The 17,801-nt window shown below is 47.2% G+C and overlaps 1 protein-coding gene across 1 annotated transcript in view; it reads right to left on the bottom strand.

Annotated features, from left to right (window-relative positions):
- LOC144175972 (DDB1- and CUL4-associated factor 13) overlaps positions 1 to 17,801 on the bottom strand; it is a 34,401-nt gene that overhangs the window by 3,115 nt on the left and 13,485 nt on the right. The window contains exons 7-10 of the mRNA XM_077705055.1: positions 9,556 to 9,623; positions 7,435 to 7,531; positions 4,866 to 5,001; positions 1,055 to 1,218 (exon numbers count right to left, since the gene is read on the bottom strand). Coding sequence (XP_077561181.1) covers positions 1,055 to 1,218; positions 4,866 to 5,001; positions 7,435 to 7,531; positions 9,556 to 9,623 — 465 coding nt within the window. The remainder of the gene's footprint in view (positions 1 to 1,054; positions 1,219 to 4,865; positions 5,002 to 7,434; positions 7,532 to 9,555; positions 9,624 to 17,801) is intronic.

The raw sequence follows: 17,801 nt of genomic DNA, 5'->3' as shown, positions 1-17,801 counted from the left end.
TATCATCGGGGTTTCTAAAGCATTGTTTCTATGGAAAGTTTGCCGGGACCGTAGTGATCCGTTGTAAGAACCAGGTCGTCGCAAAGCCTGTATCTGGAGCCAGAGGCAATAAACACTGTGTGCCATGGAAGTTGTGGCCAACATTTCTGTCGTCTATTAACATTCCGAGTGTCGGGCAGCATTGTTCTATAGAGCAAAGTATGCGAAAAATGAAAAGCAAATTAAAATACCCTGAGGCCACCACCTAAGCACTTCCTATTAGTTACCGCAGCTTCAAAGGTTCGTGCCAGTACTTGGGCCCAGTGTCAGCCAAGCCTGACCTCGCTTCGGCAGCGAGTTGCAGGCCCTGACCTTGTATTTGTATGCCAAGGTTGAGGCTGGCCCCACTCTCCTGGTGATTAACAATGGGTGCTTAGAAGGAGACGGCAATTTCTTGAATTGACCGTGAGGGAATTCAGCTGCAAAGCATTACATAAGCTTTCTTTCCATGTAGCACGGGCAAACTGTGTTTGTAAGCAAAGGATAGAAAGGGTAGGGGGAATTCAGTTAACACTCGGGTGTCGGAGAAGGCAACCCTGTGTGCTTGGCCGCACACAACAGGGCCAAAAGCCTAACATTTCTTTTTGGCTTTTAGCACTTTTCAGTTGAGAAGAAATGTTACTTTTCGCCTCGATGCACCCTGACGGGAGCTCCAAAAACTGCCTCAAACATTTTGGAAAACGGCAGATCCAACTGCTCTCTTTCTTTCACCTATGTCGCCAGGCCATCACTGCCTCTGCCTGTTCCACCATTAGTCGACAAAAGGAATTTACCTGCCCAAAACTGCCAGTGAACTGGAAATGCAGTTTGGGAACCAAGCACGTCCCCTCCCTGTTTTGTAGTCTGACATGAGAAGCTAGACCAACGACTGCCAAGTACCAGCGCAAGAAAGCCAATCTTCAGGCAAACTGGGGCAATGCACATGTGGTCCGGGCTAGTAGGGCTACACCAACCCTGACACGAGAGGCAGAACAACAGGTGCAATCCCAGTAAGAGTTGCGGCAGTGGGGCGTACTTGCGCTTGCGGGAGACGACCATGGCGTGCTTCTCCCGCTGGGCGTTGTAGATGTGCTTGGGCACGTGCCGGTGCCGGGATATGCGGCGCACCTGCGGGTGCTGGCCAAAGCGCTCCTTCAGCTTCTCCTGGTACTGGAACGCCATCCGCTCCCGGTGGCCCAGCTGCATGGCAGAGTGGCATTGGCAGAGCAACAGGCATCCACAGAGAAAGCGAACACACCAGTCTCCGGGTCAGTGCCTCGAAAATAACCACGTAAATAATAAAAAAATGTAGCTATCAGCCGCCCTGCAGAGATGATGTCAGCCAAGAGCCACGTGACAATCAACAGAACGAGAACTGCGTGCACAAGCTCCCAAGGAAACACATAAAATATTCCTTTACACATTAACTTTCACAAGTCGTATGCAATTACAAATGTACAGGTATAAATCCAAGCCATGCCAACGTTCACAAGCTGCCAAGCAGTGGCGCCAGTGGCGGTTTCAGTGGTTATTGCAGGTTCGGCGAAGTCGCATGTCTGTCACCTCCTTGTTTACATCATGGCGGCCAGTGGTGCGTCGGCCTTCCACAGTGCCCCTCTTCTGTGGACAGTAATTTGCGTTCGATAGAACAAGTCTTTCCCTACTTCCCGAAGCGCTGTCTGTCCGAACGAAGTTTTGCACCCAGGCCAGCGGCGGCCGAAGCTGCGCGTGTGTTGTCGCGTTCGCTTCGCGATAAAATGCGACGGCACGCTCCAGCGGGTGGACTGTGCTTACTATGTTGGAATTGTCACTAGTGACGATTCAACCCAGCACTGGGTATGTACAGTGTGCATGTGTTTTCTTCAACATCTCCTCGGCTTGCGCTGGAGTGAAGTCACTTGTTTTCCAACACAGTCCACCCACTGGAAATTGCAAGAAAGGAGTGCTTGCAGATGAGCAGACGAGCGTCATGCAGACGAGAGTCTTGTTTAGAACTTAGAAGTCGTTCTCAAACTGATAGGGAAGTTTTCGAGGCTTTTGTGATTAACAGGGAGGGCGAGAACTGCGCCAGTGCCCCATCTTTGACACTTTCAACAAGTGAAATTGACTTTTTGGTAAGAGAGGGGGTGTCCCATGATCATGCGCAATCGGCGACCGATGTGCACACGTGTCGGTGAAGACCATGTCCTGTAATGTGACCAGGCGTTGTTTGTGCATCAATGGAAAAGTGATAAGAGCGAGTGAAAACTTTGCACCGTTTCATTTCTGCGGAATCATGAGCTTGTTTGTTTTTGTTTTTTCGAATCATGTACATATATGCGTGTTTTCCTGTTCCTTTCGCATTAACCAAGTTGAAGTCTAGCGTGTGTTTCGTCTTTTCTTTCTTTCTTTCTTTCTTTCTTCGTCCTGTGTTATAGTTCGCTAGAAGTATGAGTTCATTAGTCTGCTACCCTTACGTGCAGGAGGCAGTTGATCACCTGTCCATTTTGTGCTTCGGCCTAGAAGTGCATGCCGTGATGAAGTGCTTGTTCAAAACCACTGCTTAATTGTCTTGAAGTTGAATAAAATGTGTGCATCAAACCAAGTCTTTTGATTCAGGGTGTTGTGTGTGCTGCTACGCTTCCACTATGGTATGTACTTAGGCAAATGATATTTGTATCATGTTATGCACATTTTTTGTTCCATACTGGTGTGTTTGTTAGTAGTGGTTTGGGCACTTGTAAACACTTTAGGCACACACCTGGCAGATAGGCTAACAGGCAAATCACTAGTGTTACCATATCGTGACGGAAGAAATTTAGTGCTGCACACACTGTTACAAGTTAATCTAACAGATAAGGCCAAGTTGTTAAGCCAAGTGCATCAAAGCGACTAAAACCCAACTATCCATAACGATAGTGCAAACCAAAAGAGCACCCCTGTCGTCGTCCTCGCTGCGGTTGCACTGTTTTGTGGGTAAGGAAAAGGCCGCGTGGCACATTCACATTTTTAATCACCATCTCGCGTCCCGTACGGCACCAAGATTGATGCACAAGATAGTGGAAGGTAATGGAAGGCAGGCAATTTGTTTTGTCGTATGACCAGTGGCTCCTGCGGCCACGACGGTTCCCTTGGTAGGTTTTGCTTTTACTGTTAGACTGCACCGCCGTCTCACCCTCTTCCGGCAACTTTTGACGTCACGTGAATATCATGAAATGGCGTGAGGAATGAAATGCGCTTTTCGATTGCTCATTCCTCGGCAATTAATAAAAAGCACTCGCAGACAGCAGATACCGAGCCGGCCTCAAAAGCTGCACGAAAGTGGGCCAGCTGCCCTCAGCTTGTCCGTGAAAGAATATCTGCGATTCCGCTTTGTTTTGACACGAGTTTTCTGCCCGAGCTGAGGTGTGCCGGTGACCTTTGAAAAGTGAAGGGGAAACAAAAGCAAGAGGTGCCTGAGGACAAAACAAATTTGCACGTTCCACCCTCTATTAGGAGTTGTGGGGATCGCGACTTTCACGCGAACCCCTTTCTGGCTAGTGTCCCATCGCGGCCGGTGTGCACACGCGCCTCGCTCATGCGACGGGAACCATACGGGAGGGCGCCAGCGACCGGACGGTTTGTTGTCGCCCTGGTGAAGGCGTTGACCCTTTTCCCCTCTGCCTTACCCGAGAACCAGTTCTTCCTCGATACTAGCGCCACCAAAAAGGCGAGGTGTGGTGGGTTGTAGGATGACGTGAGGACGCGCTCTTGTCTTGGGGATCCGGTAGCGCGCGGACGTTTCGGAGCGCTTGTCCTGACCTGGGGAACGCGCCACAATGGGACGCGTCCGGACGAGCTGGGAGACTGCAACAGCGTTCGCACTCCGCCGCGCTCCGCTGCTCCGGTATGCCATCGGTGAGTCGAACCATCTCGATCTCTAGCGTTGTTTAATGTCTCGCTCCCAGTGTTACCGTTATGGCCTACGATTAGTCTGTATGCAGTGTATTTGATTTGCACTTTGCAATAAATGCTGCCATTGATGTTTTGCCCTCGCCGCCTCCTGCCTTTGTCTCCGCAAACAACAGACCCGTCCGCAGCCGGCGCTCGCAAGGCATGTTTGCTGAGCGCGGATGGCTGCGGGGTGGGAAATCACTAGTGTGTGAAATGTAGAACCCCACAGAGTCAGCCAAGAACAAAATCTAGTTTTTTCACTTGCTGGTAACACAATGCAATCTACAACTGCTACAGCCCATTTCAATTCATCCAAATAGAGAAAAAAATACTGAAATAAACAAAACACTTTAATTTGAAAAGTGCAAGTACGGAAATACATTCTTAAGTTTGCCTCTTTGTTATGCCAACTTTTTTGTTACTAGTATTCCCAGCTATTCAATACAGGCACCTTATTCATGGACCTGTAGTCACCCACTAAACGGCGATAATGACGTCATCAGTGCTGCCGCTATAGTTTAGTCCGTGACCTTCAGTGGTGTCCAGGATGGTAACTTGCACTGCGCAAATGTGCCAGCATTACCAAATCACTCTCACGGTTCGTAGAGAAATTCCAGTCGAATTTCCAGTAAAGCACGTTGTTGGGCTAGTTGGTCGATCATTATTAACAGATGTATAGCGCAAAAAAGACGAAGGACAAAGAATGCACGACCTCGTCCTCGTGCATTCTTTGTCCTTCGTCTTTTTTGCGCTATACATCTGTTAATAACGAATTTCCAGCATGGGGAAAAGTTAACTGACTGGGTCTTGTGCACCTTCCCACTAGATAGAAATGGCTGGCTGACTAGCAGGCGACACGAGGTTAATACGAGTTTCCACTGCACAAGTGTAGCGTAAGCAAAGAGAAACGCAGGGGAGAGTGAGAGAACACGTACGGTGCCGAGCTTCTGCGAGGCGTAGGCCTTCCAGAGGCGGATGTTCATCTCGTCCGAGCCGGTGATGATGTACCGGTTGTCCAGGGACCACAGGACGCACGACAGCCGCTGCATGCGCTTGGTGTGGTACACCTCCCTGCAGAAGATACCAGAGGGACTCTTCACTGGCTCTCATGGTGTAACTGGTGAAAGCACTACCCCTAGGCTCTTTCAATATCAATCTGAAACTGCGCACTTCTTTTTGCTCAGTGATCAGCACTGATCCGAGGCGGGCACCTCTGTCTCGAAGTCAGCCGCCAAAGTGAGGCCTAACTTGGCAGCGGCAGCACGGGAACCTCCCGCCACCGTAGGTTCTGTTTGATTCAGTTAAGCTGACGCCAGGATAGGTTAGTATGTTGCATCGTTTATCATGCAAACTTTTCTAGTTTTCTTTCTCTTTGTCTGTAGCCATACAGTCAAGTCATTTCCAGTCCCGTTCCTAGCCATACCGGTGACTAAGCCTGACACCAGCTTATCTGACTTTGTATAATGTACATTTACAGCTGAGCTACTGGCACAGAAGGGAGGTGAAAGTGGACTAAAATCACCCCAATACTAAGCCTCTGCAAATAGTGCTCTACCAAAGCATGTTGAAGCAAAAGGGGCTCATTTTTTAAAAGCATATGTAACATTTTTTGAAGGAATAAAGCAACCGCAACGAAGCCGCCCCACTGCCTTTGGCTTAAGGCACTGTCCTTAAGACAATTTCTTTTAATTTTCAAGTAAACTCTGTGCAACTTGTCAGTCTTGCTGCTTTTCTCTCACTGATTTCAAATGCCATATTTTTTCAGTTGGTCAATTAGATCTCAAGAAAATTACAGATAATTAGCCATTCTTGGAGGAACAAAATAGACAAAACAGTGTTAGTTATGAAACTAATCTTTGTATTTTGCAATTCTATGAACCCTGGTGAATGCAGCAAGAGAAGCGGTTTTATGATGCACCGCTTACAACTAATTTGACAGCTCATTTTAACAATTTCGCGACCGCGCCTGTTCTCATCGATGGTATGTTACTGATGAATACAAATACGAATTTTGGTGCTCTCTGAGCGCTTCTGGACCGCTAACACCATCCAAATGGTAAAGGAGGAAGTATTATGTCAGTTTCACTATCGAGTTTCGTTTTCCTGTCGCGGGGGGTATATTTTTAAATGTCCTTCGCCGGTGGGGAGACGAGCTCATGCGGTTTCAGTTATGGCGTCGCTGCTGTCGCCGATGCTTCATGTGAATGGCGAATTTTGACGGATTCTGGTCTATGAATCTGTGCATGATAGTAGCAGCAGACATGGAAGACGGCTTCAATTCGTCAGACTTTAGCACGGACAGCGAACGGACGTCAAGTCGCCCCGGGACCATCAACAAGTGTGCGTCGCTGAGTTTCGCTTTATCGCGGGCACGCATTGTTGTAAACAGACCCGGCCCTGTTCTAAACGTCACAGCTCTTATCTGCAGGGTTTGTTCAGGCGAGACCACTTGGTGCAGGCTGCACAAAGAGCAGAGTTTTCTCCACGAAGACGGCCCGGAGTTGACCTTGGCAGAGCGCACCTGAGCAGCGCGTGGCAGTTCATTAGAGCCGTCCATTTCTTTGTGTTGCTTTTCACCGACGAAGTCACCAGAGAGATACGCAACCGCACGAATAAGTAGTATGCATGGATGCATATTTTCAGACAGCCAACATACAGCGAGAGCTCATTGAACAGCTGCTGGGCAACATTTCGCGGGTCGTGTCCCCTACAACTGCAACTCGGGCTCCCCAGCACCAACCGCAAAAAACTGAGAAATACCGGAACTGCAAGCTGTGCTACAAAGATGAGAAGGTTGAGCAGAAAACAAATGCTGCCTGCGAAACTTGCACGGCCAGTCTCTATTTCCCTGAGTCAAGGAACTGCTTCGCACGATGGCATGATAGGCACTAGTGTTTATATTTTTGTATGTAAATAACTATTGCACTTACACCGCTCATATTTGAAGTGTTATTCTATAAGAGTGCATATTTGAAATTGTTTTTACGCCTACCCTGTGCAAAGTGGCATTGTTCTTTTCATCATTTTTTTCTTTTTGTTAATTTTTTGATAATTTTTAAATAAAATTTGTTGTTTGAAATTATTACTGCTGGAAAATCCTATTCTTCCTCTAACATTTTGTATCTTGCATTTCAGCATCAATTACTTTTCTGCGGCAAGGAAAAAAAAAAAAATCCCGGAGCACCTCAAAACAGCAGATTTTTCCGTCGTCACGAAAGTGTCAAACCTTGGTGGCACCAGTGACAAGGAACCACTCTGAATGCCCACTGCAAACACCAAAGCTGTGAAATTAGTTCCAACCTGTGCCTCATAAAACCGATTCTCTTATTGCATTCACCAGGGCTCATAGTTTTGCAAAATACAGAGATCACAGTTTTGCGACTCCGTAAATGACCAATCACCTTCTAAATACCCTGGGGCACAATGAGGCTTCTAAGTGGGCTAGCCAATGCCGTAGCATTTCAAAGTAAAATACGAGTGCCTCAAAACATGATGATGTGGTACCTGCTGCGACCGTGGTCGGTGGTGAAGATGCGGACCGTCTTGTCATAGCTGCCCGACACGAGCTCCTTCCCGGTTGGGGAGTAGTCAACGTCCATCACTGCGGGATGGGCCACAGAGGGGGCGAGTGAGTGCGCGCAGGGCCTGTTAGATGAGACCACAGCCCAGAGCTCCCTCCCGGCCTTCACCGGTGCAGTGAACCACACTGGCCCCTCTCAGCACCCGTGCATAGGGCCAGTCGCATAGTTTTCACCAGTGAAGCGAACAGAGACAGTCGCTCGTGAGAGCAGAGTGCTGTTCCTCTCCTGCTACCACAAAGTCCCATCCCGCTTCCCCAGCACAAGACCTGCCTGCTGTTCACAAGCACATTGCCAACAACAAAGGCCACGGTGCCTCCGAAGCAGCAGAGCAGCTAACACGTCTAGCACACCAGGCAGCATCAAAAGCGGTTAATTAAGAATAAGGCAACGATGGAACAAGGTGGCCAAGTGGAGTAAAAGATGAGAAAAACGCAGCTTTATTCCCACCAGGGTCCGTCGTACGAGGCGGACTGTGTGCACCCAAGCATTGTATAATTAAGATCTTTAATGCATTGTTTCTGTGGGGAGTTTGCCGCGACCATGGCGATCTGTCGTAAGAAGCAGTGTGTCGCAAGACCGCAGGACCTATCACTGGGGTTCCACTGTACGTAAGTGGAAATAAAGCGTTAATTCGTTCACTCTTTCATACCAGTCATTGCTTTTATGGAGGCTGCCACGTTGCCGTACAGAGTCGGGGAAGGTCAATGTTCTATAACCAAAAGCCACGCTAAATAAGCGGGCTGACAGAGACCAAGGTTGAGTGATGGCTGACATTTCCCGACAGCTAACTTATGCAATACACAGCTATGACCATTGTTTCTTGTCTAATTATTGAATCAACAACCATTACCCAAAGAGACTTACTGCCAAACAAATAGCATTTGCTGTGTAAATAACATTACTGGAAATTTCGGACATACGGGGAGACACTGGTCTTAAAACAACTTCTTTTAATTTTTAAGTGAACTTTGTGAAACTTGCCAGCCTTGCTGCTTTTGCCCCACTGATTTCAAATATGCCATTATTTTTCAGTTGGTCAATTAGTTCCGGGAGATAATTAGCCATTTTTGGTCAAACAATACACAAAACAGTATTAGTCATAAAACTGCAATCTTTATACTTTCCAATACTATGAACCCTGGTAAAAGCAATAATCAAAGCAGTTTTTTGATGCATTGCTTGGAATCATTTTACAGCCAATTAAACTTCGGTGTTTAAAATAAGGTTCCTTGCCACTGGTGCCACCAAAGTTTAATGAGCTGTAAAATTAGTTCCAAGCAATGCATCAAAAAACTGCTTTGATTATTGCATTCATTAAAGTTCATAGTACTGAAAAATATAGAAATTACAGTTTTATGACCAACACCGTTTTGTCTATCGCTTGACCAAAAAATGGCTAATTATCTCTAATTATCTTGGAAACTAACTGACCAACTGAAAAAAATTATGGCATATTTGATATCAGTGCGAAAAAAGCAGCAAGACTGGCAAGTCTCACAAAGTTTATGTGAAAATTAAAAGAAGTTGTTTTAAGACCAGTGTTGTACCCCCGACTTTAACGCCAAGAAAATATACCAACACATGATTCACTGACTGCTCGCTACTGGTCACAAAACTGTTCACCTCGTACAACCAACCAATGTGTGCATCCTGAAGCATTCCTTTTCGCTACCTCTTACCCAAGCCTCAAAAGAAACCACTTCGGCGTAACTTATTCCTTCCACTGTTCGTGTAAACCAGGCCCTGTGAGCTAGCTGAAACCCACAATGCTTGTCGCGGCGGTGAGAGAAGGCAGTGCCCCTGTCTGGCTGGCTCCCTCAGCCTTCATTGGGCGTGGAGGCAGGCGCCCCTGTCCCTGCATCCCACCCGGCCTGTACGTCCCCTCTGATTGGCCACAACTGGTGCCCTCGGCTGTGCTGCACAAGTTCCCAGCTGCCTTGGTGCCCAAGTGGCTGCCGGGTGGCCACGGGGGCTGGTGCCGTGACGCAGACCCTGAGCCACCCAACAAGAGCCCACCCATGCACTATATGGCAGCTCCACTCACCAGCTGAGACGTGGTCGATGTGCACGTTAACGGCCGACTTGAGCTTGCGCATGTCGAAGGTGTACAGGCTGCAATGGAGGAGGGAGGCCACACTGAAACCTCCCGCTTGAGCTCCCCACAGCAGCGAGATTGGACGCTCGGCACGCACATGATGCGATTTAGACAGCAGTGTGGAAATGAGTGGGGCACAGGCACCTTGGCCACCTCATATAGACTAAAGAGCTTACACAGTTACACTTAACAACAACTACAAGAGAAAAAGATGGGCTCGAAAGAGGAGGCGACCAAAACAGAACCACCCATTACAGGAAAGGAACAGGCAAGAGAGCAGGAGCGCACGCACAGCACCCACCGACAACAGTAGCAGAGCTCTTTGTGTGCTCTGAGGTGACTGCCAGCAGACCAGACACGTCCACTAGGCAATGCTACTGCTCTGGTGTGGCAGTTTTGCAAGGGTGGTCTCAGCAGCAGTACACAAAGTGATCATCGGGCTCTAAAACATCATCCCCCTTGTTTAGTGCACATTATTTGAACTGACTGTCAAGAGGCCACGTGAGGCAGAGAGAGAGGGAGAGGGAGGGAGGGAGGCAGAGAGAGAGAGAGAGAGAGAGAGAGAGAGAGAGAGAGAGAGAGAGAGAGAGAGAGAGAGAGAGAGAGAGAGAGAGAGAGAGAGAGAGAGAGGCACGACGACAGGAGAACACAGAGGTGCCGCAGTCAGCAACTCCAAGCAACAAAGGCCCCACAAGAGCAAGGGGTGATTACGCATTTTGTACATTGTACAGAAGCACCCCTTTCTGCACGACACAGAGCATCAGTTAAAGTGGCCCTGAAAGAGGTTTTGCCAATACACGACTGTTCATATTCTCGGGTAAATCAATGTCCCATCCTTCAAGAATTTTGTTAAAGCGATGACTTGAGTACTAGTGGAGTTATTGCAAATCAAACCAGCGCATTTTTGCCCGCGCAGTGATTCTCTCTTGTTTCGTCCACTTCTTCCCACTGCGAAAGCGTGACTGCCCATGATGCCTCGCTTCTCGGTGACATCTGCAAGAACATCTGGTTGGGGTCGTCGTCTGCTACAGCGATATTCTGCGCCGCAGCTTCGCTTTGGTCTGACCTTCTGGGTTCCGTTTGGGCCATTTTTTATTATTTTGCTTATGAATCCTGCACTCCGCTCACGGCTGCAAAAGCTGACGGAAGGAATAGGGCGCGAGCTTCCACACCATGCTGAAGGATCACACGGAAAGAGAACGACCCAGTCACCACACATGTTGTGGTACGTATGGGAGTCTAAAATATGTGAGCGAATGACTAAAGAATTGCCTCAAAATTCATTAGAGTGAGCACAAACATGCGTTCCGAACCGACGTCGGTTTATATATTGCCTAATTGGCGGATCGCTCGCACCAATGTCGAGCTTGGTCGTGTCGTGGTGACGTCATGTATGCGATGCGAGGCAGTTGTAGTACAGTTGAAATTTAACAAATTCACCGGGACCCGCAAATTATTTCGTTAAATCGGGAACTTCACAAAATCGAGAGAATGACAAACTTAGTGCCTCGAGAAAAAGCTTGCGATTTTCGCCTGAGCGCCCTTTGTGAGCAGAGGGAGCACACACTTCTCGCAGCTGGCCAGTGAAGTCAAAGCGCCCTCGACACCCTCGCGTGCCCCGGCAAACCGCCTCAGAAAATCGACGGCGTCCATGGTGTGGGCACGAGAGCTTCGACAGTATCCGGATCATTCGCACCTTCAGACTCCTCTTGTGCGCCGGAAACAAGCTGCAATATCTCCTCGTCGTCGAGAACTTCTGCTGTGTCAGTGTGCGCGTCTACGTCGGCGTTCACAAAGTCGTCAAAGTTCTCATCTGCGGCCACCTCGTCACGCCAACGAAGCTCTTCCCAACAACTGGGCGATGCCTCTTCCTGCTCGTGTTGTGGGCTTGTGGAGCCCGCAACACAAGCTGCGAGCACACTGCCAGCTCGTGTGCTTGCACTGCGCTAGCAGCACACTTCCAGACATGCTAGACGCCATAAATTTGGAAAAAGCGCTTTCTCTATGCATATTTTTTTCCCACCAATGCTTCATTATATCGGGTTTGGCGGCGAAGTTTGTTTCGTTATTTCGAGTTCGTAAAAGCATTACACCTATGGGCAACTACGCAGGGAACCCGAATTTGTTCGCTAAATCGGGAAATTTGTAAAATCGGGTTTCTTGATTAAAATCGAGTTTCAACTGTACTATTCCATTCCATTATTCCAACCGGTTCTAAACATTTATAACCATAACAAAGAGCTGCCGAAGGGCTGCACGGTACGGCACAAAGACGTTCTTCAGAATGCGTGTGCATTCCATTTGCCCTTCCCCTCCCCCCTTACTTTCCAGGAAACTCCTACGCAACCCTGCGTTTATCAACTACTAGACAAGTACGTCGTAGCAGATATAACGAGTGGTCTCGAGTAGTGCGAGTTGTGGGGCGGTGCGCCCCTGCCTCTTTGTCTGACCGCATATGATTGCACGAAACAATTATTCCACCCTCGCTTTTTCTCCGGGTGGCCTCGAGCCCGTTCTCTCTCTACAGAGGCTGTTCGTTTTTTACGTGCTCAGTGCTTCCACTTGCGATATGCGGAGGGTCTGGCTGCCGGAAGTGGCCCTATATTCCCCCCCACCCACAAGCCTACGTTGTGTCTTGTTTAAGTGGAGGGGGGAAAATATCTTGACACTATATGAAGACCTACCAAGTCTACAAAATACACACATCAGTATTTCGTCCTCTGAAAGTACAAGTGCCTTCTTATATATAAAAAGCACGATTTAGAACTAACATATCGTGCCTATGACTTGACTTTTGATATGGTAGTTCCACAGTTCAACCAAAAAGTTTTGTTTTGGATTTGCAAATACCATTCGCAAACCATGCCACTTAGATAGGAAAAAAAAAGCAGCATGCTGCCAGAATTTGAACCCACGACTTTAATTGAAGGAGTACCGACACGAAAATTTCGTGTTCCACTTTTTTTGCTTTTATCGATGCTTAATGGTCTGGCGAACCCGAAACTCTACTTTTAATACTTCAGCGTGCAATAATTAATTACATTGAACAGAATGAAAATCGTTTGTTTCCAATTCCCATGCTCTCACCCCGAAAGCCGCATATGACAGAATCCCAGCATGACCTCACTGCTTTGTGCGGACGTCAAAACATTGCGGAGGCCGGCGGGGGCGTTGTTTCGACCGTACCGCCACCGGAGCTGAACGGCTAAGCTTTGAGCTGCCTGAAAGTGCCAGGCTTACCATTGCAGCGGAAATTCGATGACCGCTTTCAGAAAAATCCTGATGGCGACTTCTATTACGATTCCGGGCTATATTATCGCTTCCTTTCCCGTGTGTGGAACTTTTATTTTTGCCAACAGTGACTTTTTGGACAGCGGTTATGCCTGTAGCTCTGGCTACGTGCACGCGTTTGTGAATACGCCGGCGCCCAGTCGCCACTCGCGGGGCCGCGCGCGTGAAGTGACGTCACGAGTTTTTGACGAGCGCTGTCCGCGTCACTTCTTTTGGCTACCACAGGATGATGTCACGCTGACATCCATTTGCTGAGTGCCGCTCCACGTGCTGTTCCGTCGGCGCGATAAATGAGATCCAATTAAAGCGTGTTCTTCGCGTCGCAGGCCACTCATATTTCAGCCAGGGTATTCTGTTGAGTAAAGGAAGCGAACTGTGCAATAATGTTAACGTCAAAAATTGGTGTCAGTATTCCTTTAAAAGCCAACTGCACACAAATTTTTCTTTGTTCAAATAAGTAGTGAGCGCTAGGTACCGCCATTCAAAGTACCCCCGAGCAGACGACGTTCGCACCTGGCGGAGTGTCACCGAAACAAGTTCCGAGCGGCCCGTGACGAAGGTTGGGGAACCTGTCCCGTGAAGCTCGCGCTTCTCCGGCGACTTGCAGGGCGCTCTGCCGGGCGCAGGGATGCGTTTGCCCGGGGTTTCTCTGCTACACCAGTGCGCTGCATCGCCGTCGCCATCGCATGTTCACAACTAACCACATATCCGCCATTTTTTATCAATGCAATAAAAAAGATTAGAAGCCTACAAACTATTCACGCGCTGCGAACATCTTGGAGTTAGCAAAACTCTTTTTACTTGAAAATAATATTTTTACTCAAAGAAAAAAAAAAAAGCGCGAAACGAGCACTTGCCTTTTATTTGTCATTGCTATTGCATTAACCACAGAAAAAAAACGACATTTTATAAATTCTTGACCACTTGCATTTCCGCGTCCAATATTGGCCATATTTGGGCTGGCCCAACGCAATCTACGTCTTTTCGACCTTTCAAAAAGTTTGACCTAAATAGAGTTGTTGTACACGCGGCTATAAAAATTTGTGCGACTTTTGCCTCACTCGCTAAGTGAACCAAAATCAGCCTAGCTCGTAGTAACAAACATCCCCACAAATATCGGTCGTGGTCTTCGCGAAGTGCGAAAACTAACGAAACTGCTCCTCTCCTAAATAATAGACTAGATTTTTGTTCAATTCCCAAGTGAAGTATTTACTTTGAGCGTTAGATTTAGTTTATTTGAAAGTAAAATGTTGTCAACGGCACCTGTCTCTGGTTGAAGTAGAAAAAAGCAGTAGATAGGAAGTGCTTTAGTGCATCATTTAGCTGTGCAAGCTGGCTTATAGTTTCAGACCACTTTTATAATTAGATTTTCGATGCGCAGCAAGGCGAAAAATACTGGGCCGACATTCACGAAGCTGTTTGTACGTAATGTATGGTAGAAATAGTCACTGATCGCCGCCCGCATGCGGTTTGTTCCCTTCAAAGAGAGCGACCTGATAGCCGAGGCGTCGGCTATAACGAAAGCTGCTTTTCGGAGTAGTACGGGCAAGTAGCTCTGTAAATCAGGGTCCGCTTTTTTACTTGCAATGCCAAAAATTGCTACTCCGGCAGTTATTATGATGGAAAAAATTACTGTCGGGCGGTCTACTTCATCTTGACTGATAGCAATGCGATGCCGGAATTGCGCCTAACTCCATCATCCTGGGCAAACGTTAGTGGAAGTTCTTCTGTAAAAATAACAGAGCGAAACTTGGTGCTATCACACGCATTTGAAGGCGGCTCTGAGCGGCCACCGGTTCTGGCGCGGCCGCTTCCGTTCCATCACGTACGTCACGTCCGCCCGCCGCTATGGCCACATTTTCTATTCTGATTTCATTTCCGAAAATGCTCATGACGCGAGCCGTTTGTGTCGCGCGCGTTGATGTTTGAAGCGCAGTATTTTGCAGTTCGCACCCTTTTTATACGTACTGTTAGGTGACAATATTTTTACATTGTCGAAAATTTGAGTGCAGTTGGCCTTTAAGCTGGTGCGAGGCTTTAGCCTACTGCGCCACAAAATGAGCAGAGATTTCGCCGAAACAACCTGTATACTACATTGAGACTCACCCTTTGTGTGGCATGCATTTCTACCTGATTTCAAGGATTCCTGGCTGGTTAACTGAACATTTCGTGGATAACAGTTGTGCAGTAAGGTTCCATAAAGCCGCCACTATAGCTGACATCCACCAACAGCTCTGTTTCAGCTGCGACTGCGATTTCGCCCTCTGAGAATAGTATATATTGGTTATATTGGTTCCTTATTACCTAATAAACATTCCGTAACTCCGCTTCTGCTCCTAACTGAGCCTAAATTTTCTACAAGCATTGCTGGTTGCACGTGAACATGCAGTTTGCAACTCCAAGAAACGAATTGTCGTCAAAGCGAACGGCCGAAGCGTCAAAGGCCTAAATGTGGATCGCACTAGCGCTACTGTTGAGTTGCATGGGCTTCGTGGACCTTACTATGTTTGTTACACTCTAGGAACGAACAGAATAGAGCTGCATTCATTACACCATGAATGTTGCCAGGGTGCAGTTTTTGCTTCTCAATCGATTTCCGACAATCCGTCGGCCATTTGGCTGGTCGGTATTGTCGGCGTCTTCAGTCAGCGAGCCAGTCACACCACGCGGACTTTCGATCGGCTGATTTGTTCGTGTTGTGTCGTCGCCGTCGTGTGACAAGGCGGTCTGCCAACTCAGAAGTTGGTGTCGGCGTCGTGTCGGCCTACCGAACGCGCCTTAACAAGAAGCATGGTAAAAGAATAGAAAAGATAAATATAAATGAACACAAAAGGGTTAAGCGCGCTGCAGAAAGCGCTAGTACTGAGCAGACGACGATTCTTTTAGCCGGAAGTGTGAGAAAAAGCTGTCCAATAGCAGGATTTCTGCTTCACGACACACATGGGAGAATCGATGACATGTATGCGTTTAAATGGCGGAGCCCAAAAATGCGCAGGAATGGGTGGGAACGGGGCGACAAACTTTGCAACGAAAGTGTGAGCTTTCCGCTGCACGTAAAAGAGGTATACATGGCCCAGATGACGTTGACCGCCCAACCTAACGATTGTGCTTGGTCATTTAGTGTGCTCGAAGCCCCCTTCAGGACCACTACAGTGGTAGGTTGCACACTGCCTACCACAGTCTAGAAGATGCCTAACCGCTGCTATCCGCAAAAAAATGGGTACAGGCACTCGTAAGAACATTTTTGCACAAAATTTCTCAACTGTGAAAACAGAAAAAAAAAAAAACACAAGCAGGAATACGGGGACTCAAATGCTGGCTGTTTTAACAGGAACCAAAGAGTCTACATCAAAGCCACGAAGATCGAATGGTGGGCCCTCTTTAGCAGTCGATCAAAACAGTGTCCCCAGTGTTGAAAGTAAACCAGTAGGTGGTGCTAGGTGCTGTCACTTCTGTATCGTGTATAAAATGGGACGGCGCAACCAGGGGACGAAGAACTAAAATGGCAGACTTAGATCTCATTGCAACGAAACCGAAGATTACGGAACTCCATACCTCGATCCTGGCCACATGCTTTCTAGCCATACACATTCAGTGAAAGTAAGTATAGACCGTGCCACTGTAGTGCAACCCTCAAGGCCAGTTACAGTAGCATTTATCAAAACTAATTTGAACCTGGTTTTTCATGACAGAGAAGAAAGAAAAGTGCAAAACGTTTTCTCTAAAGCACAAATCATTTATGCATTCAGTTGCCTTCATGTAAAATACCATGCAGTAGATGCCTTAGCCGTGTCCAAAACGGTAAACTTTTGTGTGCATTTTTCTGATTTTTGTCTTAGCCCTGTTGTGGCTTGTGCAATAGTCTTTACGCCTCACAGATGCTAACGTGTGACCATGGTTTCCCTGCTCTGTCAGCAGTGATAAGCAACCATTATCATGGTTAAGGCTGGTGCTCAATTTTAACACACGTGCTATTTTTGGGTGTACAGCCACGATAAAAAGTTTACGGACCAGGGAAATGGCAATTTTAGCTTATTCCTCTTCCTATGGCAGCCCGACAAACTGTCGAATGCATGCGAGATGTCGTATAAGTAGTGAACTAATGAAAACTACCGCACGTAGTACTCTGGGCTGTTGTGCGGCAGAGAAATAACTCAAAATTGCTGCTTTCGTAGTCCGTAAACTTCTGCTCTTGGGGGCACATTCCCAGAAAAAAGGGGCACATTAGAACTGATTACTTGCAGTACCCTGCACCTTCAGGAAAAGACTGGAGGCTGATGATGATTTAGGGTTTTATGCTGCAAGGCCGACGAAGGCAAAGAGCACCATGACAATGGTGGAATGCTACGAGACGATATTAAAATGGAATCTGTAAAAAATCCACTACATAAAAATTAAACTATGGAAGTTGGTGTATAGGGCTATATTAAAAGTAAAAAATATTGGTATGCAAGGTGTTAAAAACCCCACAATACCGCCATTGTTTTGTGACGGAACACGAGGCCAAGCGAGATCATGGGGAGTATGTTATGTACTTTAAGGGGGGAGGTGGGTCTTTAGACAATTTTTTTTATTATTAGTGCCAGCTAGATGAAAATTGGCAGTCTTAAGCAGTTTTTTACACTGATTTCAAATATGTAATTGGTTTTGACATAGCTTCATTTGTTCAAGAAATACAACACTTTGAAATTTATTTATTGAGGCATTTCTTACGGGGGTTTAGAGCAATTTCGCTTTAGCAAACTCAATGATGATTTATACGGACATAATGCCAAAGGTCTACTCTGGGGGGCTATGCTATTTTTATTAATTTTGAAGACTTTTGCAAAGCATGAAAGAGGTGAACATTTGATATCAGCAATTCGTATAAAATTGCCTCATTTTTATTAATTTCTGGAAATAGG

The sequence above is a fragment of the Haemaphysalis longicornis genome, unplaced genomic scaffold (assembly GCF_048455015.1).
Source record: "Haemaphysalis longicornis isolate Haplotype H1 unplaced genomic scaffold, Haemaphysalis longicornis Haplotype H1 scaffold_3, whole genome shotgun sequence".
In the NCBI taxonomy this organism is placed as follows: domain Eukaryota; kingdom Metazoa; phylum Arthropoda; class Arachnida; order Ixodida; family Ixodidae; genus Haemaphysalis; species Haemaphysalis longicornis.
This window is presented reverse-complemented; position numbering and strand designations above follow the sequence as displayed.